The 23,463-nt window shown below is 46.6% G+C and overlaps 1 protein-coding gene across 1 annotated transcript in view; it reads right to left on the bottom strand.

Moving 5' to 3' along the window:
* The window catches only part of ITGA1 (integrin subunit alpha 1), a 1,037,437-nt gene that overhangs the window by 726,705 nt on the left and 287,269 nt on the right, over positions 1–23,463 (bottom strand). The window contains exons 4-5 of the mRNA XM_078675060.1: positions 9,754–9,842; positions 9,534–9,648 (exon numbers count right to left, since the gene is read on the bottom strand). Of these exons, the coding sequence (XP_078531186.1) occupies positions 9,534–9,648; positions 9,754–9,842 (204 nt within the window). The remainder of the gene's footprint in view (positions 1–9,533; positions 9,649–9,753; positions 9,843–23,463) is intronic.

Below are 23,463 nucleotides of genomic sequence, written 5' to 3'. Positions count from 1 at the left end.
GTTCTTCCGGTGAGGAACGAGATGATCCATTCCAGTGCCTTCTCTTGGATTCCGATGTTGTTGAGACGCTGCACCAGGGTGCGGTGGCAGACCGTGTCGAAGGCCGCGGAGAGGTCCAGGAGGATGAGGGCCGCTGTTTCCCCGTTGTCGAGCAGGGATCTGATGTCATCTGTGGCTGCGATGAGGGCGGTCTCGGTGCTGTGGTTGGCACGGAAGCCGGACTGCGAGTGGTCGAGGGATCCGTTCGTCTTGAGGAAGGCGGTCAGTTGACTGTTGACGGTCTTCTCGATGACCTTGGCGGGAAAAGGGAGGAGCGAGATGGGACGGTAGTTCGTCAGTTCGGTGGGGTCCGCCGTTGGTTTCTTCAGCAGGGCGCTGAGTTCGGCGTGCTTCCAGCTCTCCGGGAAGGTGGCGGTGTTGAAGGAGGTGTTGATGATGTCCCGCAGTTTGGGTGCGATGATGGAGTCAGCTTTGTTGAAGACGAGGTGGGGGCAGGGGTCGGTTGGCAATCCAGAGTGGATGGTGTTCATCACGCGGGCGGTGTCTTCGGTGCTGATCGGAGTCCAGGCACGGAGGGTGGTGGTGGGGGGCGTTGGCTCGGTGGTGGGGAGCATGGTCTGTGCATCGAAGCTGTTGTGTATAAGGCTTATCTTGCTGTGGAAGAACGAGGCGAGGGAGTCGCAGAGGTCTTGCGAGGGAGTGATGTCGTTGTTTCCGGCGTTGGGGTTGGAGAGCTCTTTGACGGTGTTGAAGAATTCCTTGCTGTTGTGGGCGTTGTTGTCCAGTCGGTCCTTGAATGCTGTCTTCTTGGTGGTGCGGATCAGCTGGTGGTGTTTGCGGGTGGCGTGCTTGAGGGCAGTCATGTTGTCTGTGGTCTGGTCGTTGCTTCATGCTTTCTCGAGGGTGTGGCAGTTTTTCTTGGAGTTCTTGAGTTCCTCAGTGAACCAGAAGGCTTTCTTGCTGCCTGGTCTGCTGGGAGGGTTCTTCAGTGGTGCGAGGTAGTCTGCGCAGGTGGTGATCCAGTGTGTGAGGTTGCGGGCTGCTACGTTGGGGTCCGTTGTGCTGTCGGAGGGGTTCTGGCTGAGGCAGGCGGTGAGCTGGTCGTCGGTGATCTTGTTCCAGCTTCTGCACAGAGCCTGTTGCGGGCGGTGGTGGGTCGTGGTTCTTCTGAAGCTGAAGTGGAAGTAGCTGTGGTCAGTCCAGTGGAGTCCGGTGGAGTGGCTGAAGGAGATGTGCTTGCTGGAGGAGAAGACGGGGTCAAGCGTGTGTCCGGCGTAGTGGATGGGGGTGTTCACCAGTTGCTTGAGTCCGAGGTTGTTGAGGTTGTCCAGCAGGGTGGTGGTGTTGTTGTTGTTGATGTTCTCCAAGTGGAAGTTGAAGTCCCCTAGGAGGATGTAGTCATCAGAGGGGAGGGCGAGCGGGCTGATGAAGTCTGCGATCTCTTCGCTGAATTGTGTGCGTGGTCCCGGGGGTCTGTAGATGAGGGTTCCTCTGAGGGTCGTCTTGGGGTTGGTGTGTATCTGGAAGTGGAGGTGTTCAGCGGTGGTGAGGGTGTCGTCGTAGTTGGCCGTGATACGGATGGTGTTCTTGTGTACGATGGCGATGCCTCCTCCGATCTGGTTGATGCGGTCCCTCCTGATGATCTTGTACCCGTCCGGGATGGCGATGGCGATGTCGGGGGCTGAGGAGGCGTTCATCCAGGTTTCCGTGAGGAAGGCGACGTCTGGTGATGTTGTGTCGAGGAGGTTCCAGAGTTCCACGGCGTGTCTGTGGACGGAGCGGGTGTTGAGCAGGATGCACTTGAGGTGGTTCTTGCTGGTGCTTGGCTGTGCGGGTGCGGTGCAGGTTCGGAGGCAGGTGAACTTGCAGGCTTTGCAGGTGAAGGGTCCGTGGGTGCGTTTCAGGGTGGTTCGGCAGCAGGCGGGGTTCTGGCCGGCATTGAGTGCGATGAGGGCGGCGGCGTCGTAGGTCTGTTGGGTGGTCTTGCATCGGCGGGGGCCAGGGGTACTGGCGCTGGGCGCGGTCCAGGCGCGGACGGGCGCAGACAGGCTTACCTTTGGAGCGCCTTCGGCGCGCATAGGGCGCACCCACTGCGCGTGAACGCTGCACGTACGCGCGGACTCTGACAAAAATGGAGAGTGGGGGGGCGGAGCGAGGGAGGAGCAGCTGGGAGGCGGGAGCGGGGTGGCGAGTGGGGAGGGGAGCGATGCGAGGAGAGGCTGAAGTAGCGGGGGTGGGGCCGCGGGGGAGCAGCGGCAGGGAGCGGGGAGCGGGGTGGGTCAGCGGGAGCACGGAGAGGAGAGGACCGGAATCCAATCAAGGGCACAACAGTGAACAGGGGGCACAACAGCACGGAGAGAGCAAAATACAATCAGGGGCAACAGCACGGAGAGAGCAGAATTACAATCAGGCACAGTAGTGAAACCAGGGGGGGGGAACAGGGGCACAACGGCACGGAGATATCAGAGTACAATCAAGGGGAACAGCACGGAGAGAGCAGAATTACAATCAGGCACAGTAGTGAAACCAGGGGGGGGAACAGGGGCACAACGGCACTGAGAGAGCAGAGTACAATCAAGGGCACGGAGAGAGCAGAATACAATCAGGGGCACGGAGAGAGCAGAATACAATCAGGGGCAACAGTCAGGGCACAAGCTCGGAGAGAACAGAACACTATCACAGAATACAGGCAAAGCAAACAAAAGTTACTGGCAGTGGCGGTAGTGGCGGTAGTGACGGCGGCAACGGGGACTGGGCACCCGCAGGTGGGCCACGTGGCGGGTGGAGCGACCAGCACTGACCAGGTCAGGTCAGGTCACAGCTCCCCACCTCGTGGACCCCACTTAAGTACTCAGTGGGAGGGAGGAGCAGCTGGGAGGCGGGAGCGGGGTGGTGAGTGGGGAGGGGAGCGATGCGAGGAGAGGCTGAAGGAGCGGGGGTGGGGCCGCGGGGGAGCAGCGGCAGGGAGCGGGGAGCGGGGTGGGTCAGCGGGAGCACGGAGAGGAGAGGACGGGAATCCAATCAAGGGCACAACAGTGAACAGGGGGCACAACAGCACGGAGAGATCAAAATACAATCAGGGGCAACAGCACGGAGACAGCAGACTTACAATCAGGCACAGTAGTGAAACCAGGGGGGGGAACAGGGGCACAACGGCACGGAGAGAGCAGAGTATAATCAAGGGCAACAGCACGGAGAGAGCAGACTTACAATCAGGCACAGTAGTGAAACCAGGGGGGGGGAACAGGGGCACAATGGCATGGAGAGAGCAGAGTACAATCAAGGGCACGGAGAGAGCAGAATACAATCAGGGGCACGGAGAGAGCAGAATACAATCAGGGGCAACAGTCAGGGGCACAAGCACGGAGAGAACAGAATACTATCACAGAATACAGGCAAAGCAAACAAAAGTTACTGGCAGTGGCGGCAGTGGCGGCAGTGGCGGCGGCAACGGGGACTGGGCACACGCAGGTGAGCCACGTGGCGGGTGGAGCGACCAGCACTGACCAGGTCAGGTCAGAGTTTCTTCTTGTAAAGTTGTTCAGGATAATCTAATTTGGAATGGGACCAGCTCCTACCTTTATCCTGCTAAAGGGGGCTGTACTACAACTAGGTCCCTCCTATGGGTGGGACCAGGAAGGGGGGTGGTTACACCCCCTATCCTTTGTCCGGTTTCGCGCCAGAGCTGGGGCAGGGATGCCCCAGCAACTGGTTTGAACCGGTGTATGCACAGGACACCTTGTGTGCCCCAGGCATGTCTCATTCCTTTCAGGCCTGTCCTACCCAATACACAAAATCCTGTCGAGGGTGTTGCTAGCACCTCCCAAGGCAGGAAACCCTTTGTCCAAGCCTCCCTCACTGGAAGGACTCCCAGCAGCAGGAGGTCAGACTTGTGTCTGTGGTGGCAGCATCCATTTTGTGATGCTGAGGCTGGAGCTTAACTTTAACCGGGGTTACAGTTACATACATGTCTTATCCCTCTAGAAGGGTGGAATGCTACCCCCGTCGCCAGAACTGGCGAGGGGGTAGTATTCCAAAGCGTATGACACCTTACACGACATGTTTTGATAATGCTATACCAAAGTTAGCAATAACCGCGAGGATTATAATGCACTTAAGAGTATATGGTATAGCGTTATCATGGAACAGCTATTAGGACTTGGTTCCGCAAGCTGCAGACGGACTCAGCTCATGCCAGAGCACCATCTCACATAATTCCAAGCACTCTGCCTTCAGGATTGATAAGGCCTGCCATAGGAGTGACTGATAGGAGTATATGTGTCCATTTTGGGGTTAGATATAGGTATACTATATCTACAGCAAAGGGTGATTACACCACCTTGCCCCAGCTGTCTTACCAGCCAGTTGTGTCTGTTTAGATGGCCAGCCAGAGGTGGCATAATACTTGCTTCAGCCCCTGGTAGGCCCTGGGTACACCTATGCCCTGGGTACCTAAGGTACACTGTACAGGGACTGATGAGGTGGCCCAGTACCAATTGGTAAATGCACCTAAAGTACATGGATGTCAATTTAGAGAGAGAACAGCTAGGCTATGGGTCTGATTAGCAGGCCCACAGCCAGGGAAAGTCGTAAACCAGTGAAGCAAAAAGCAAAAATCTGGGGTGACCATAGGATTGCAGACCCCACTCTCCTACATAACCCCCCCCCCCAAACTTAGGGACATTAAACTAACCTTGACCAGGTGAGTCTTCCTGTTCTAAGTGGAAATACCTGGAGAGACCATCTGCATTGCCATGGTCAGTCCCTGGTCTGTGCTCCACTGTAAAGTCCCTCCCCTGTAGGGAAATGGACCACCTAAGAAGTTTGGGGTTTTCACCCTTCATCTGATTTAGCCATAAGAGGGGCTTATGGCCGGTCTGAATCTTGAAGTGAGTTCCAAACAAGTATGGCCTCAACTTCTTCAGGGCCCAAACCACAGCAAAGGCCTCCCTCTCAATAGCTGACCAACGTTTCTCTCTAGGGGTCAGCCTTCTACTTATAAAAGCAATGGGCCGGTCATGACCATCGATATTCAGTTGAGATAGAACAGCTCCCACACCCAACTCAGATGCATCTGTTTGGACAATGAAGGTTTTGGAGTAGTCAGGACTCTTGAGAATAGGTGCAGTACACATGGCCTGCTTCAGGTCATCGAATGCCTTCTGACAGCTAACTGTCCACTGAACTTTCTTTGGCATTTTCTTGCTTGTCAAGTCATTAAGTGGTGTCACAATGGACCCATAATTTTTGACAAACTTCCTATAGTAACCAGACAGGCCCAAGAAAGCTCTGACCTGTGTCTGGGTGGTTGGAGGAGCCCAGTCCTTTATGGCCTGTATCCTGCTCTCCAAGGGTTGAACCTGGCCTCCACCCACAAGGTGGCCCAGGTACACAACCTGACTCTGCCCTATCTGGCACTTGGTGGCCTTGATAGTGAGGCCTGCCTTTTGCAGGGCCTCCAAAACTTTCCTCAGGTGGATCAGGTGATCCTCCCAGGTGGAGCTAAAGACAGCAATATCATCTAGATATGCTGCACAAAAGTCATCCAACCCAGTGAGAACTTGGTTCACCAACCTTTGAAAAGTGGCAGGTGCATTTTTCAAACCAAAGGGCATCACCACAAATTGGTAATGACCTCCTGGGGTAGAAAATGCTGTTTTGGCCTTGGCATCCTCAGCTAACCTGGTCTGCCAATAACCAGCTGTTAGGTCAAATGTACTTAAGAAAGTTGCAGAAGCCAACTTGTCTATCAGTTCATCTGCCCTAGGTATTGGATGGGCATCTTTCTTAGTGACAGCATTGAGACCCCTGTAGTCTACACAAAACCTCATCTCTCTCTTACCATCCTGGGTGTGAGGTTTTGGCACTAGAACTACAGGACTAGCCCACGGGCTCTCTGAGGGTTCAATGACTCCCAATTCCAACATCTTTTGAACTTCTTTCTTTATGCAGTCCCTGACGTGGTCAGGTGCCTGTAGATTTTACTCTTGACAGGCAGACTGTCACCAGTGTCCACCTCATGGGTGCACCAGTTGGTCTGACTGGGTGTCAGTGAGAACATTTGTCTAAAGGATTGAAGAACCTGTTTTCAATCCTCTTGTTGATGCTCAGAGAGGCTGTCAGAAAAGACTACACCATCTACTGACCCATCATCAGGGTTCTGAGTGAGCAGGTCTGGGAGAGGGTCACTATCTTCCTCCTGCCCCTCATATGTGGCCATGAGCAAGCCCATGTCCTGTCTGTTGATAAATGCCTTGAGCCTGTTTACATGAAGCACCCTGTGGGGGCTCCTGGGAGTTCCCATGTCCACCAGGTAGGTGACTTCTCCATTTTGCTCAATGATGGTATGGGGTCCAGACCACTTGTCTTGGAGAGCTGCTGGGGCCACTGGCTCCAACACCCACACCTTCGGCCCTGCATGATACACAGTTAGGACAGCCTTTTGGTCATGCCAAGCTTTTTGAAGTTCTTGGCTGGCCTCAAGGTTTTTGGATGCCTTCCCCATGTACTCTGCCATCCTGGAGCGGAGACCAAGTACATAGTCCACTATGTCAAGCTTAGGCTTTTTGAGAGGTAACTCCCATCCTTCCTTTACCAGACATAGGGGTCCTCTTACAAAAAAGTGAAGATATGTTTTGTGTATGCCGGTGCTGTCAGAGGTATACCCTGTTAGAAAGTACATATAGGTCATGAGGGAGTTTTCTTCTTGCTATAATTTACATATGCACGCAAGCAAGGACACAGTGGCTACACGACCTCATTTGCTACAAATTACCCGGTCAAACCCACATCGGTAAGATGCGGTCCTTGGGGCAAAGTCCACAATAGGCAAAACAGAGAGGGTTCACCTTGATGCGGTAAGTTTCAAACAATCGGGCACACGATGTGCCTACTTCTTAAAGGGAACCACTTTTCCAATGCATTATATTAACAGAATACCGAACGAGACACATCGCTTTCCTTACTGCCCAACACCGGACCCATAGCTAGATTATGCACAAAACTGCAAGAATACTGTTTCAAAATTCTTTATGTTCCAGTAGTAGGAATAAGGGTGCTGGCTTGTTATCATGTTCACCTATGGTTAATGCAGATGATGAAATAGGGGAAGAAAATGATGTTGATGTTGTTACTAGTGTGTACAATGTGTGTAATTCAGAGTACACTGTTGACAGAGGTGAGGTGAGGTGAGGAACATGCCAAGGACATTACCCTGAGTAAAAGGAAAGAGTACAGCCGGGTGGGATGGATTCCTCTCAAGTAAATTGCGTAATGAACTATATTCACTAGCGCAAGTAGCTGATGAACTGAGTGCAGTGAACAATATCTTGTACAGGAATGACAAGTGTGAACCGCCGGAGAAGGTCAGGCAACTCATCACGAGGGTTAGTCTTCAGGGTCACAGCTCTTAAAAATGCTTTGAGAACAAATTTCTGGTGGCCCAATATGGAGTGGATGGTGGTCCACTTTGTAAGAAACTGTGAGGAATGTGTGAATAGTGAAAAAATGTCAGATGTGTCACTCCTCTAATGGAACCTGTACAGCAGTCCCATTAACCTTGGCAAAAACTGGCTTTAAATATTGCTGGTCCTTTCAAAATGTTATCCCTCCACATGCAGTACGCATTGTGATGATCGATTATTTCACAATGTGGCCCGAAGTAACCTTAGACAGAAGAGGTTTTGAGATCAATGAGAGACATATAATGTAGAGAAGGTTATCCTGAATCTATTGTCACTGATAATGGCTAACAGTTTGTCTCAGGAGACACACACATAAATCCATCCCTAAATGATCCCCAGGTCAATGCTCTGGTGGGAGGGTGTAACCATTATCTTAAGGATACTATTCACATTGTCTTACAAAACAGTATTCCTGTGCAGCAAATATGTGAAAGATTAGGGTCTTACTGCATAAATTCCCATTGCACTACTCGAGTTAACCCTTTCAGGCTGTTGAGGGGAAGGGTTTCTTGGTCCGAGTTGTTCCCATTGTGGCTGCTTAAGAAACAACCCCAAGGCCAACCTCTTGAGGAGCAGTTAGATTTGAGTCAAGTGAGGAAGAGGGTAGAGAGTGAACAGTTGAAGGCCAAGCACAGATATGACACCAGTCACAAGACTTAATTACCCGAGCTAGGGTGGGAGATATGGTTTGTGTCAGACTGCCAGAAGGGTGGAGAGGGGTAGATACAAGTTTTCTAGGCTGCTCAAAATAGTTACATTGAACAGAGGGAGTGTAATTACGCAGTATGGCAGGTGTTGGCGTGTTGGAAGATGGGCAAGTGTATAGCTGTAAAAGGAAGTTATGAGAGACGAGAACACTCTTGTCTTGATGATGTGCAGTTGTACCCAGTTCATGACTTGGAATCCTTAGCTGACTCCCATGGGACACAGGGTGACAATGTAGCAAGTAAGGGGTCCATAAACCCACGGGAAGCTGTGAAGCAGAAGAAAAGCTCCATCCATTGATAATCAGGCCTGAGGAAGACACCAGTGCAGAGAAAATCAAAACCTCTCAAAGAGTCAGGGCCCCCTCATGGAGAATTCCTCAAGAGTGATGTTTCCAGTTGTAAGGGAAGAATGTGTTATATCCATTGTTGTAACTGATTTCTTCCTTTGCCTTTGACTCCTGATTCCCGTTTTCTCTTTGAAGTTGCAATTTAACAGTGTGCCTCTAACATTGTGGTGTTGGCCTTCGTACTGATTGGGGCGTAACCCTGAGATCGAGGGGATATAAATAAATGACAAGCCACACTATGGTTGAGGTCTCAGGGTTCGCTATGTGACTGGCTGCCAGCCACGTCCCTGTTTTATTTATTGGAGTCCCAAAGTCATACCAGGCCCCACCAAAACCTGCACTTTCACGGGTGTCTTTACTTTGGCCACTCCACCCACCAATTTGCTGAGGTGATACATTACAAACATCTCGATCACTTCTGTTATTCAGGATTTCCTCATTCCACTGCCCTCTGATTAGAGCAAAATGTGACATACTGTTCTTGCTAAAACTGCTAAATCAATAAAGAAATAAATCATTTCAATCTTATGCAGTCATGCAATTAAAATGATAGCTAATAATACACAATGTTGTCTTGGTGTACAACTTAATATTTTGTAATGTGAAATATTGAAATATGCTTTATTTGACTAATTTTGTGTTACTGTCAACGTAAATTAATGTAGCTGATTCAGACTAATTTACATATTTAGATGTTTTCTGTCTTTACGTCAGGGCCAGAAATGCAATCACTCAAGCTAAAGAACCACATACCATAGAGTTCAGTTTACTTTGAAAACTTTTTTTCTCTGCCTTACTGAGCCTCCAGGGTCCAAGTTCTAAAAATGTGTTTGGACTTTACACGGCTCTTTAAACTGTTTACAATGAAACAAACTTCAAGGGAATCTATTTCCTAAATTGGAAATGCTGGTAGCTGAGAAAAATGGTTCAGGCTTGTGGTATGTCCCTGTGTTTAATCCATTTGTCGTTTCCCAAGGCTAACACTCTCCAAACACACGCTCTGCAGCGCCACATACCTTGTACGGAGGGCGCGATGGAGTTCACCACGTCAAACGTGGAGCTCACGTTCGAACAGATGCCGGTTGTATAATGAAGACTTCCACATTTGTATGCATAGAGGGGCCCACATGCCTAGGAGAGGAAATAAAAAAAACAATATCATATCCGAGCGTCTGAAAGATGGTAAAACAGTTCACCCTATTGTGAGAAGGAAGAAGGGCCGCACTATTTTCTTACCAGGAATCCTCCGCTGGGGTTCGTCACTAAGGTCGCTCCCATAGTCATGTTTTCCTTCACTTCAGTAACATTTGCAATGGATGTATGATCTATAAATAGAGAAACATCTTCGAGTTAAGTGCATTCATGTCTCGAACGCTGCTTTTTGCCTCCAAAGAAAGAACAGGCCTCTTTTGACGAGCCAAAAATGCATTATCACATATCAGTGCAGGAATTAGGAAACGTTCATCAGCAAGGAAACCATTATAAACAATGGCTCGTGTCCCAGAAAGTTTGTCTGGCCCATTGTCTAACAGATTTTACTTGTACTGTAAATGTGGAAAGAGCAAGGCAGTAGTAAATTAAAACTATAGTACATGCTCTTTCTTACAGATTTGCTGAGCAAACATGATTTCGAAAATGTTCAGGTTTGAACTTCAGACTGACTGCACACGTTGCAGGATGAACTGAAGAAAACGAAATTCAGTTCACCTTTGCAGGGTGCTAAGAAAAGCAGTCAGAACTTATGTTTTATCACAATTTTCCACTTCCTGCCGCAAATGGTCTACACTACAGAGGTCAGCCAGAGGATTGTGGGAGGACTCTGCAAAACTTCCTTTAGGGTCAAATAGCTCTCTTGCTGATAACAACACTGTTTTCACGTTTGCAATTATTATTAACTGGGTCGGCTTTTCGGTTGAAATTCCCGCTGAGTGAAAAAATTTATGTTTTAGCAACTTCCCTAAATGGAAAATTCTCCAAAGCATGCATATTTAATAAATGCCCTTGAACAACCAGAGATGTGTATCTAATATTAGAATATGTGCATTTGTTCGAAAGAGTATTTCATGCCTGTCAATGACTTGGGCCATTGTGCATGATCAACTATAGGGAGGGTTCTGAAGTTTCCCAGGTGTGTGTGTGAATAACTAATCCGGTCTAGGATTATTGATTGCATTCTGGAATTTGTAGTCCTGTTTTTTTAATTGGATAAACAGTACTACAATTTTCAGGGCTAAGTGAGCTACTCACGTCTGGACCTTGGATCATTGAGAGCTCTGCTATGAGGTTATCTGGTATTGGTCCTTTCATATTTCAGTGACATGTACACCTGATTCAGACATTGAATATAGAATTTTCAAAGCGATTATTGTTCAATCATGAACTCCCTGTGCAGAGCCTGATATGGCACTGCTGGTACCAATCAAAAATTGGCATGAGTGTGGCATAAATGTTTTTGTTTTTTTACAAAAAACAAGAATTGGTGTGACTTATAATTGTAAGTGCCCCTTTGGTTACTCATTAACTAGTCATATATGCACACTGTCATTCATCCTTGAATTCATCGACCCCTGCGTCATTCGTTCATTCAGTAATGCACCTACCCACAATAAAGCACACCCAACACTCAACAATCATATGCAAGATAAATTAAGTAGAAATAAGAAAAAATGTCCCACATAATTGTGCCAAATGTGCTAGCGGGAAAAAGTAAGTACAAAATGAAAAATTGCAGTGCTCAGGCATCTTGTAATGGTATTATGAAAAGGGTTGTTGCTGTACTGATCTAAGATGGGTGAGATCCTGGAGCAGTAAAATAACAATGCATTACAGAAAGTACCATTCCAAGATGGCTGCCCGGTTTAGAAGCAATGTCTGTTTGGCATGTGGTGCACTGCAAATTAAATGAGCAGCAAGCGTACAAACCACTGGCAAATATTGGGGATTTGGAGGTTCTCTAATAAAACAAACAAAACAGAAAGAAAAGACAAGGAAAGATAAAAGGGCCCCTCTAAAAGTAGAAAAAGGAAAAGGAAATGATTGATGCACAAGGCCTGTCATACAGCTGGTCACATATGATGTGGGTAAAATGCAGCCACCTACAAGGTAATAGGTCTAATGAATGCAGTGGAATGACAAATTGTCCCATGCTATGTGCTCACGGGTGAATATTGAGTTTGAAAGACACTCAAAGAGAATAATGGCTGATGAGAACAGAACAAAAGACCTTATATCAGGTGTGTGGAATTTAGTACGATATATACTTGTCCATGGGGCTTCCTTATTTATTTATTTAGTGTTTTATAGAGCGCAAACGTGACCCATTAGGGTATCAGATTGATTTATAGGGATAACACGTTATATACAAGTATGACGTAGACGATAAAAAATACGTCGGAATAGAAGGAAGTGAATACACTTGGAGAGTAACAGTGCGTAAACAATATTCAGATCATTATGCAGAGATATCCAGCATTTACATTTGTGGGAGCACCAGGTCAATACAAGATAGATAGCAGCCAGTCAGTCAAAAATCTAGCAGCAACAAAAAAATAAAAAAATGCAGCTGAGCGGTGTGTGCAATGCATGATATATGAGAGGAACTTGCCCATTAGAAAGGTTTTGGCTTCCTTGTCAAATATGGACCGAGAGGGAATTCTTCTGATGAAAGACGGCAGCAAGTTCTAGATTCTTGGTGAGGCCTCACAGAAGGCAGGATTGTAATCTTTTTCCTTTCGGAAGTAGGGTGGCTGGAGCACAAAGTCTTTGGCAGACAGGGAGTTTCTGGCTCCTCCAGAAACCATGATTTTCTGGGAGAGATATGCAGGGGATTTCCTGTGTAGCGCTTTGTGCTTGATACATGCCAGTTTGAGTTGGATTCTGGCTTCGAGAGGAAGCCAGTACAGTGCTTTCAGGTGTGATGAGATGTGGTCCGATGGTTTTGAGTCTGTTAAGAGTCTTGCAGTGGCGTTGAGGCAAGCTTTTAGGGGGGCCATGGAGATTTTGGGCAGGCCAGAAAGGGTTGAGCGTCCATACTCGATTCTGGAGACAACTAATACCTGATTGCCATTTTTAGGGTAGAGGCATCAAGGAAAGGTTTTAGTTTCCTCAGTTAGCTCAGGTGAAACCTGGCAGTTTTAGCAATCGAGCTGATGTGATATTGCATATTTATGTTGCTGTCTAGGATTAGTCTGAGAGATTTGGCAGATTCCACTATGGTTGGTGTGTAGTTTAGTGCTGTGATCGACTTGGTCCATTCCTGAATGTCAGTGTTACTTTTAGGGGGGAGATTAGAAGGAACTCATTTTTTGTGCATTTAGTTTGAGCTGGTTGCAAGCGAGCCATTGAACAGTCAGCTTTAGGGGCCTCATTCAAAGAGTAGATCTCCTCTAGAGATGAGATTTTGATGTAAATCTGAGTATCATCGGCATACATGTAGAAAGAGATGTTGGCGCAACATAGTAAATCAGCTAACGGTTCATGGTAGTGGTTTAAGAGGGTTGGGAAAAGAGTTGTTCCTTGAGGGACTCCGATAGTTATTGGGGAAGGAGCAGATAGATTACTGTTGACTAGGAATCTCTGGGAGCGATTCTGGAGGAAGGATCTAAACCTTTATAGAACGGTTCCCCCTACTCCCATCCTGAGTTCGAGGCGTTCAAGTAGTTTCTCGTGGTTGACTGTGTCGAATACTGAGCATAAATCGAATAGAATTAAGAGACATGTTTTGCATTGGTCAAGGGCTTGAAGAGTGTCATCCACAATATAGAGAATAGTAGTTTCTGAGCTGTGCCTAGGCCTGAACCCAGATTGGAATGTGTCTAGTACATTGAAATTGGTGATATATTGGCTCAGTTAAAGTTGCACACATTTCTCCAGAACGTTCGCTAGAAGTGGGATATTGATCTTAAATTGTCTGGAGTAGCAGGATTCAAAGTGTTTTTTTTAAAGATGTGGACGACTTGACCGTCTTTTAGAGAGTCAGGTATGGATCCTAGTAGTAGGGAAGTGTTTATTATAGTAGTCCAAATGGGAATGATAAATTGGAAGGTGGCAGCCAAGCAGTTGGAGGGGAGTGGGTCATTAAAGTGGTTATTCGTATTTAAGGGGGACAGAAATTTCGAGATGCAATGGCCAGCATATAACTTGAAGTAGGACCAGTGCGCTTAGTTTTTGGGTGTTGTCTGGGTGCAGATCAGACCCAGGAGGAGGAGGTTGAATGTTGGTGGCAGAATTAAATTTGTTTCCTAGGGAGATCATTTTGGCTGTAAAGAAGGAGGAGAACTCCTCACAGGTTATTAGGGAGTTTAAGGTTTCTTTGGGAAGTTTTGGACAGTTTGTGTGATTGGTGTTTGACCATGTCAAAGAGCTTGCGAGGTCTATTCTTAGCGATTTCCAGTTCCGATCTAAAGAACACATTTTTAGATTTGAGGATGTTCATGTTGTAAGCATTTCTGGTCTGTCGGCGAAGTTTTAGTTGGGAGGCTGAGGGGTGCTGTCTCCAGGTTCTTTCTGTTAGCCGGAGTGTTCTCCTTTCATTGTTAAGGGACTGTGGAACTCTCTCCCCCTCATCATCAAAACCTGCCCCACCCTCCTCAGCTTTAAGAAGCAACTAAAAACCTGGCTGTTTACACACTAATGTGTACTCCTCTTGTCTATCTTCAGAATCTTAAGCGCCGAGACACCCCCGGGTAATTGCGCGCTATACAAATTGCCAAAACATAAACATAAACATAAACATCAGTTGAACCAGGGGTTTTTGTCTTTGATTTGGGATCTTTTTAGCTTTAGCAGGACACGATCATCAATTATGTCAGAAAAACCCGTGTTGTAGTGCTCTGTAAGGTCGTTGACCTTTGAGAGATTTGGGGGGGAGGAGGTAATTCTCGCAATGTGCAGTCAGCTTTGCAAGATCTAGGCTCTTTGTGTCCCTGAGCCAGAGTTTCGGTTTAACAGGTTGCGCTGGCCTTGACTTGTTGATGCCAAGCATTAGGAAGATAATGGCGTGGTGGTCAGACCAGTCGCATGGATCTATTGAGTTAAGGCAGACCGCCCTTGCCTTAGCAATGAGCCAATCCAACATTGTGCCTTTTATGTGAGTTGGGAATGTGCAGGCTTGAGTAAGGCATTGGTCAGAAAAGAAGTCTTTCAAGTCTTTGAAGGTGTTCACCTGAGACTCATTGAGGTCATTCCAGTGCAGATTAAAGTCTCAGAGAAAATGTCATTGGAGTGAGATGAAGGTGTCTTACTTACCTATGGGGTGGTAGAAGATGTGCAGTTTGCACAACTGGGTAGCGTCCTTACATATGGAGACTGCGAGATTTTCGCAGGAGTATGTGGGGTGAGCGTGCTTTTCAGTGACGAGGAGGTCTGATCGGTAGATGCAAGCAATGCCTCCCCTTTTTTTATTTGCCTGTCAAGCCTTACGGTGTTATAATTTGGAGGGACCAATAAGCCTAGGTACAGTGACGATGATTTGTTGAGCCATGATTCGGTCAGGATTGCTATGTCAGATTTTTGGCTCAGGATTAGAGCGGCGATGTCGGAGGCATGCTTTGCTGTTGATCGGCAGTTAATTCCGAGGCCAGAGAGTGGAGGGTCGGGCATGTGTTTTGAGTTAGGGAGGATAAGGGTACTTGCACTAAGTTGTTGCTGTTTACTCCTCTGTTACGGAGAGTTGATGATCTATTAGAGTTGATTGCGACCGTATGATTTAAGTAATTGATGTGTATGAATTGTTTATTTGGCTGCTTGTATATAGTTGTTTGAAATAATAATCCATTATGACGATTTTATGAATTTTTATGGTCCATGATTAAAATCAAATAAGTTTATCTTAACTTGATTGATGGGATTGGTATGAACTATTCATTTTGCTGCTTTGTATATAGACTTCTGAATGAATAATTTGTTGTGAACGTTTTTATGAACTTTTATGGTTTTCATTTGAAAACCAAATAAAGATGTCTTTACTTGAATTAAGTATTCATCTTTCTTGTCTAGAAGACTAGGAGCATCAGATAAGAGGAGGGCTAGAATTTCGTCCTCCGAGAGGTAGTAGGGATGCTTGCGAGGGCGAACGTGTCTAAAGGTTAGAGGCGAGGGTTGAAGGAAGGGCTTGGTGAGTGGGGGAAGAACTGAGTTCTGGGAGAGCTTGATATTCGAGAGAGAGTGTTCAGTGAGGTGAACGAGGCTCTTCGATTCAAGAACGGAGTTAAGGATGATCTGTACTATGTTGGCAGGTCTGAGGTTCAGAGTTTCAAGGTTATGTTATGTTATGTTAGGGAGTATTTATATAGCGCCTATCACTGCCGGTCTCTAAGCGCTTACCAGAACAGAAAACATAACACACTAATGCTTCCTAGAACCTCAGTTGTTCCACCTCCTATAATGTCATAAAAGCCCTTCTGAAAAGATACGTTTTTAATTTCTTTCTGAAGGGTAGAAGCTGCGATTCCTCTTTCAAGGTGGGCGGGAGCTCATTCCACAGCTGTGGAAGAAGCACAGACAGGGCCCTGCCCCCTTTGGTCTTTAATTTGAACCTAGGTTGAATCAGGTTGGAGGTTGTTCCTGAGCGCAAAGGTCTCCCAGGAGTGTACCTCTTCAGGCGTTGTTTAATGTACTCTGGGGCTTTCCCAAAAAGTGCCTTATGGGCCACACAGAGACATTTGAACTGGACTCGGAATTTCACTGGAAGCCAGTGCAGCTTCTGAAGAAGGGGGGATGCGTGCGAGTTTCTAGGCACAGAATGGATGAGCCTGGCTGCGTCGTTCTGTATTACCTGCAGCTTCCTCAACAGCTTGTGTGGTAAACCCAGGTATAAGGCATTGCCATAATCGAGTCTCGAGATGACTGTGGCGGATACTATCGATTGCAGGGTGGAGGCAGATAAGATGGGAACTAGCTTGCGCAATTGCCTCAACACACCAATGCAGGAACCGACGACCGCAGAGACTTAGGGGGCCATTGAGAGGTCAGCATCAATCCTTAGCCCCAAGCTTTTTACTACGGTACCAGGAGATGGAGTGGTTCCCAGCTCAGGGGGCCAATACAGGTCACTCCAGGGATCCTCTTTGTTGCTGATCACCAGCACCTCTGTTTTGTCAGCATTCACTTTCAACAGATTGTTAGTCATCCAGTTGAATGTGAATGAGAGCAAGTTCCTCACTGATTCCTGGGCCTCAATGGTGTTGTCTAGCCGGACTAAGAGCTGTGTATCATCTGCGTAATTAAAAATCTCGCAGTTCATACTCATGAGCTCCTCCACTAGGGGTTGTAGATAGATATTGAAGAGCAGGGGGGATAAAGCCGACCCCTGAGGCACCCCCCAGGTCACTTCGCAGGTCTCAGACAGTTGGTATCCTAGCTGCACTCTCTGGGTACGGCCTGACAGGAAGGATTCCAGCCACTTTAGCACCTGGCCTGTGATCCCCAACTTCTCGACACGGTCCAGCAGAATAGTATGGCAGACCGTGTCGAAGGCCGCCGATAAGTCTAATAGAATCAGGGCGCACGGCTGCTTGTTATCTGCCCTGACTCTCAGCTCATCGGCGACCGAGGCCATGACCAGTTCTGTGCTGTGTTGGGGCCGGAACCCAGCCTGCCTGGTGTGGAGAAGATGATATTCTTCCAGATGGCCAGCTAGAGTGCTGAGAACGTGCTTTTCTAAGATCTTACTGAGAAAAGGCAACTGCGAAATGGGCCTATAATTTTTTAAGGCTGTCGTGTCCGTTCCTCCTTTCTTTAAGAGTGGGGAGACCCTCGCTTCTTTCATCTGGGTAGGCAAATAACCTTATTTAAGTGAGTTGTTCAATAAATTCAGTACCTGAGGCTGAATACCTGGCAGGGCCATTTTAAAATTTTTTGGGGGGCATGGGTCTATATTGGAACCTGATTTAATTTGACCGACCAGCTCCAATAGGCACTTATCATCAATAGGGGGGAAGCTGTTCAGAGTCATGGATGGCACCTGAGCAGTTTGACTGGGCGGCAAGGTTATAGTTGGCCGTGCTTTGATGTCTGAGATGATGTCCTGTACCTTCCGAAGGAAGAAAGTTTGAAAGGAGTCACAATCAGGTTGATCTTCCGGCGAAGGTCCGTAAGTGAAGGTTGTATATGCGGGAAGGAGACCAGTGGGTCAGGGCTTGTTCTGCTGGCATGGTCAGGTAGCCCGGAAGTGTAGCTCGACCACTCTGCATCTAGGTTTCTGAGAGGAGGGGTGTGTATAGGGCTAGGCACTTTCAGCAGGGTGGTCACAGGGCTATTGCGGTGGCTGCCCACTGTGCTGTAAGTGACTAATGTGTAGGAGAGGAGCGAGGGTTGGAAGAGGGGGCGGCAGCGTTGCCTTATTGTGGTATGATGGAGGTTGGAGGGGAGTGGAGGGAAATTCACTAGAAGAAATAGGGGAGATGCTGCCCAGAGTGTCGTTTTGAGTGGGGAACACCATGGCTAGAGTTGAGCCAGTCTGAACATTAGGAGATAGTTAAGGGGTGCAAGGGGGAGTGGCTGTAGCTTTGGTGGACATTAACGGGAAACCCTTACCCTGGTCCTTTGAGCTTCATTGACCGGAGCTATGACAAGAGTCAGATGGCGACAGCAGGTGCGGGGGAGCGTAGAGGGATAAGAGTCATGCACATTGTTAGATCTGGCGATCTCTAGTTGGCAGAGGTTGGTACCACTGTCCAAATAGGGACCCTTACTTCTAGTCAGGGTAAGGGGGATACACTTTTTAGATAGCCCCTTAGTAGCTTGGCAAGAGCAGACAGGCTTATCAAAGGCAATGTTTAAAGTATTTGTACCAACACTCACAGTAACACAGTGAAAACACCACAAATGGACTCCACACCAGTTTAGAAAAATAAAGTATCTTTATCTAAACTACACAAAATGACAAAAATCCAACATGCACAATTCATGAATATGATTTTAAAAGGGCTGTAGGGTTTGCATCAAAATAATCCACAGTTGCGTCACTTTTAGCCCAAAGTACCTGTAGATGTGACAAAAGTTCCAAGTGGAAGCTGCAGCGTTGAAAAACAAGCGATGCGTCACTCCTGAGACCCTTGCGAGGCGATGCGACAACCCCACTGCACACAGCAGGCGTTTTTCGACGAATCCGGTCTGTATGGGCAGGGATGCGATACCTTGTATGGATTCTGGTGCGCAGGTTCGGTAGGAAGCGACTCACACAGGCATGATGCGACATTCTTCGGGACGGCGACGATCTTCGGTGCGGCAGCGATGGTCGGTGCAGTGTTGATCTTCTCTCGCGGCCCCTCGATGCGTTGGCTCTGCGACGATGTTCGCAGCAACAGGATGCGATCCACAAGCAAGCGACAGGCTCTGCGACGATACTCGCAGCAACAGGAATCTTCCCGCACCGGGGTGATGTGCTCCGCAAGCGAACGATGCGTCAGTTCTTGCAGCGGCAACAGGCGCTGCGATGATCTTTGCGGCGATGGGAATTTTTTCACACTGTCGACGATGCGCTCCGCAAGCGAGTGATGTGTGCAAATTGTACATCTTCATTTCTTCTTCTTTTCTAGCTCCCCAAACAGCAGGCAACAATTTCCAGAGGCCCTACAACTGGCTGAGGCACTCTAGGAAGGGCAGAACTCGCACAGCAGAGTTCAGGGGGGAAGCTGGGGGTGAATTCCTTTTGTTCCTGGGACTTCTTAACAGGAGGTCAGCTCTTCTCAAGTCCTTAGAGGTCTCTTCAAGCAAGGGGACACAGCAACAGCAAAGTCCTTCCCCTCTCCTTGGCAGCAACCCAACTGCAGGTCAGCCCACAAACACACAGCAGGACAGTCCTTCCTCTTCAGTCTTCCAGCTTTCTCCTTGGCAGAGGTTCCTTCTTGATTCCAGGATGATCTAATTTTCTGAGGTCTGGGCATCCCTTTTCATGCAAAAATTATCTTTGTTCTCTGAGAGCAGAGAGGGCATGGTCTAGTCAAAACCAGTTCCAGTCAGTCTTGGAGCACTTTGTTTTCCTGACTTCTTCTTTCCTTTGAGAGAGAGGGGCAGGGTCATTAGCCTCCCAGTAGGAGGTGGAGGCAGCATTGTGGAAGGCAGGCACAGCCCTATTCAGGCCCAGGTGCTAACCGCTCCCACCACTCAAGATGCAGATGCAGCTATTCTGCCTAGGGCTGATTCACTCAGCTCCTTGGAGCCAACCCAGCCCCTGTCACTTACAAACCAGACAGTCAATTCACAAACAGGCCAAGGCACACAGAAAGGTCAGACAAGAAAACTGCCATTTTCTAAAGGTGCTGTTTTCAAACACAGGATTTAAAAAACACCTTTCCTAAAATATGTGTTATTAAATTCTGAGTTCAGGGATACCAGACTTTAATTTTCTACCTTGCGCCTATAGGAAGATATGCAGGTAAACATTATACACAGCATTCCCCATTATAGCCTATGGGCAAGATAGCCTTTCAATAGTGAAAAACAAAATTGGCAGTATTTCACTATCAGAGCATGTCACTCACACTAGTACATGCTCTAACTTTCACATACACTGCACCCTGCCAGTGGGGTACCTTGGGCCTTCCATAGGGGTGTCCAATGTGCACAGAATGGGAAGGGTTAGGCCTGGCCAGTGGGGACACTGGTCAGGTTAGCATGGCAGTTAGCAAAGGCACAGAGGCACTGCGGTAGCAGGCCTGAGACACCATTTTAGGGCTACTTGTGCGGGTGGCACAATCAGTGCTACAGGCCCACTAGTTGCATTTGAATCACCAACTCTGGCACACTTAGTGCACTCTACTAGGGACTTACTGGTCACTCAAATATGCCAATCATGGATAACCAATCCCAATCATAATTTACCCAGGGAGCATATGCACTTTAGCACTGATCAGCAGTGGTAAAGTGCCCTGAGTCCTATTGCCAACAACCACAGGTCAGGAAAAACAAGGGAGGAAGAAGCAAAAGGTTTGGGGATAACCCTGTAAAAAGGGCCATTTCCAACACATATGCTTTTTAAGGATGGTGAAAAAGTCAGCAAATTTGTTGAGATCTTTGGTGCTTAGATCAGAATGGTGCAGTTTTTGTATAAGGTAGTGGTAAGGTCAGCTCTTAGATTTTGGGAGGGCACTATTGTGAGTTTGGCGCTGTACGGAAAGTTCCTGGATTCATGTAAGTTAAGTAGGTTTGATATGGCTGCGCACCATAGTGCTGTTTTTCTTGAGTAGAAAATAAGGTCATTGATAATTGTGCCCTTGTCGGCGTTAAAGTACAGGTCGGAGATCAGAGTCTCAGGGTGTCTTTTAAGCAGGGAAATCAATTTGCCCTATAACAAAATCCACTTGTACCTTTGGTGCCATGTAGTGCAGCAATAAATAAAAGCAGCAATATCATTATATAAGAGCTCTGATAACAGACTCTATGATTGTGTCAGAGCTCAAACCATAGTAGGGTTTGACCACTAGCAACTCACAATAGTTCCCATGGTTGGAATGCCCTTTTGAGTCTGTGCAAACTTACTAACTTGCATGTTTTATAGGTTTATCAGCTTGTCTCTACTTTCTCATAGAAAGAAAGGTTGAAAATGTACTCCTAACAAGGACAGAAGTAAAACTTCCAGGGTTAGGGAAAAAAGTGGTTGGTGGAAAAGTGAACTTGTTACCGCTCAACAGATTGATGAATGAGCAAATCTACACATGCATATTTGCTTGTGCTAAAATACAGTTCACAACTATTTTCTAGTGATACGATTTCGTGACCTATTCATGTACTCTTGTGAATACATTAAAGCTATAAATGCAAGGACATATACCATGGGTGCACTTTTTTACTTAAAGGATTGGGCCCCTATTTTTGACTGGCGTTAACCAAGACCTTTTGTATTTATTAAAATTCTATCTCTGTATATCTACCAGATGGCTTCACTGTGAGTGACAGCATCCTGCTCTTTCACAAGGAGCATATTGGCACACAAAGTATATCTGTGTTCAGTGCCAGGAAATACTGTGGCAACATATGGTTTTTGAGACCAACATCTTTTGTTTTTGCCAATGTTTGTTATAATGATGAGGGCTCAGCAGCTACGACACCAATAAAGTTTTACAAAAACCATCTCAAAACAAGACACACATTGACTAAACTAAGACGGCTGACCACCCATGTCATACCTTTTGGCTTTGCCAATGCTTCTTAACTGCAGACAATGCGCCATTACCAGATCCATAATGTGGTACTTTAATCTGGCAGTAAAAGGGTATTTGCTGCAAGGGGTTGGGCCGACTTGTTCCAAGGACAAAATACACATGAAAAGTTGTTTGTGATCATAAACAATATGTCCAGGGCGTCAAAGTATAGGAATTTCACCCCCCTGTTGTATGCATGTGCATGCACGTATTGTTTATGATTTGGTTTCTTTTTGGTTAATAGAGCCTGGCAGACAGCTAAAGCTGTCAGATCAGAACTAAAAAGATGCTAAAAACAGAAACAGCTATATACTATGCCTAAATATACAAACTTGCACATGGCAGAAAAGTATACAACGCATCAGGGAGTGTCTAGCAAAGAATATGTAAGAGAAAATCTTCTACCGCTAGGGTTTGTCAGAGGCTATATCGAACACAAAATCCTTGCCTCGCAAGTAATTAGTGAAATTATTTGTAACAAAATACAAATCTACAGGCTTTGACAAAGTATAATAAAAATTCACAGTTAAAGGAAGGTCTATTCTTGTGTATTATTTATTATAAATAAGACATCTCTACTGCTTTTGTTGTAACCTTTTATAATAAACAGATCAGATCTATGACACCCAATGAGTCCTAAAGTCTTTATTATTTGCACCATAACCTTGCACCATAACCAACTCAAGTCTACTGTATTGTACATATGCATTTCTCAGAACTAGGTGTGTGTGAAATTTGAGTAATTTGTTTTTGCAAAATTATGCAAAATGTTTGCAAAACTACAGAATTTACATGTGATTACAAGAAACGTAAATGTAATTTTGCACTATATTTTTGCAAGAAATGCCGATTTTGGGCACAAGGACATGTTTAAACAAAAGCGTTTTATAAACGATTTTTACAATGTATGGCACATAATTACACAAAGCGTATAATGGTATAATTTAGGAAATTTCACATAAAAATGTAGATTTATAATCCCTGAAATTGTGCAAATTATGCAGGTGTCATTTGACTTTCCCCCAAACCTACTCATAGCAACTTTCTCGCATTCAGTCGTTCAATTACAAATATATACAAATGTACAATTGTCCAAACAATATAAAACCCCTCCCAATAGAACTTTACATGTATTCTCATAGAGCAAATTTTCTGTTTCGAGGATTTGTCAGAGGAGGTTACCAACACCGAAACCGCTGTCTCTTACTGCGAGATTCCATGTAACAGAACACCTGTCTACTGACTTTATCACAGTGTAATAATAATCTAGCCTAAAAGACCTATTGGCATTAAGCCTTGTCTACTGCCTTTGTCACAATTTTTCATAAGTAACATGTCATGGTTACGACAGCAGACACATGGCTACATCAATAGCTTCTCACTATCACCAATTCAAGCCTACTTGGTGAATCTTTATTTCATTCATGTACTCCCACAGGCAGATGTCTTTGAATGTTCTTGTAATAAGTTTTTTGGGGAATCCCATTGGAAGATAGGTGACTGCGTGTGCAGGCATTCTCAAGCATGGGCATCAAACTTTGAATATTGTTAAGGCTCCCGGTCTTGCGTTTTCACACATTTTTACAGATAAATACAGACAGAAAGCAATGTGTTTTCTGTTTGCATTTATTTTTAAAAGTGGATAAATACAGGAAAATGGTCTTCTTTCTCGGCGCTGGCGGGTTGCTTCTCCATGGGCCTGGAAACGGGAGGGGGGGTGTTAGCCGCTTAGCACTGCTCCCGCTTTTCTTACAGAGGTTGATTTTGCAGCAAGAAAAGCGGCCCACTGTGGCCACAAAACTGG

The sequence above is a fragment of the Lissotriton helveticus genome, chromosome 2_1 (assembly GCF_964261635.1).
Source record: "Lissotriton helveticus chromosome 2_1, aLisHel1.1, whole genome shotgun sequence".
Lineage (NCBI taxonomy): Eukaryota > Metazoa > Chordata > Amphibia > Caudata > Salamandridae > Lissotriton > Lissotriton helveticus.
The sequence above is the reverse complement of the archived record's forward strand: the minus strand, read 5'-3'. Positions and strand labels throughout refer to the sequence as shown.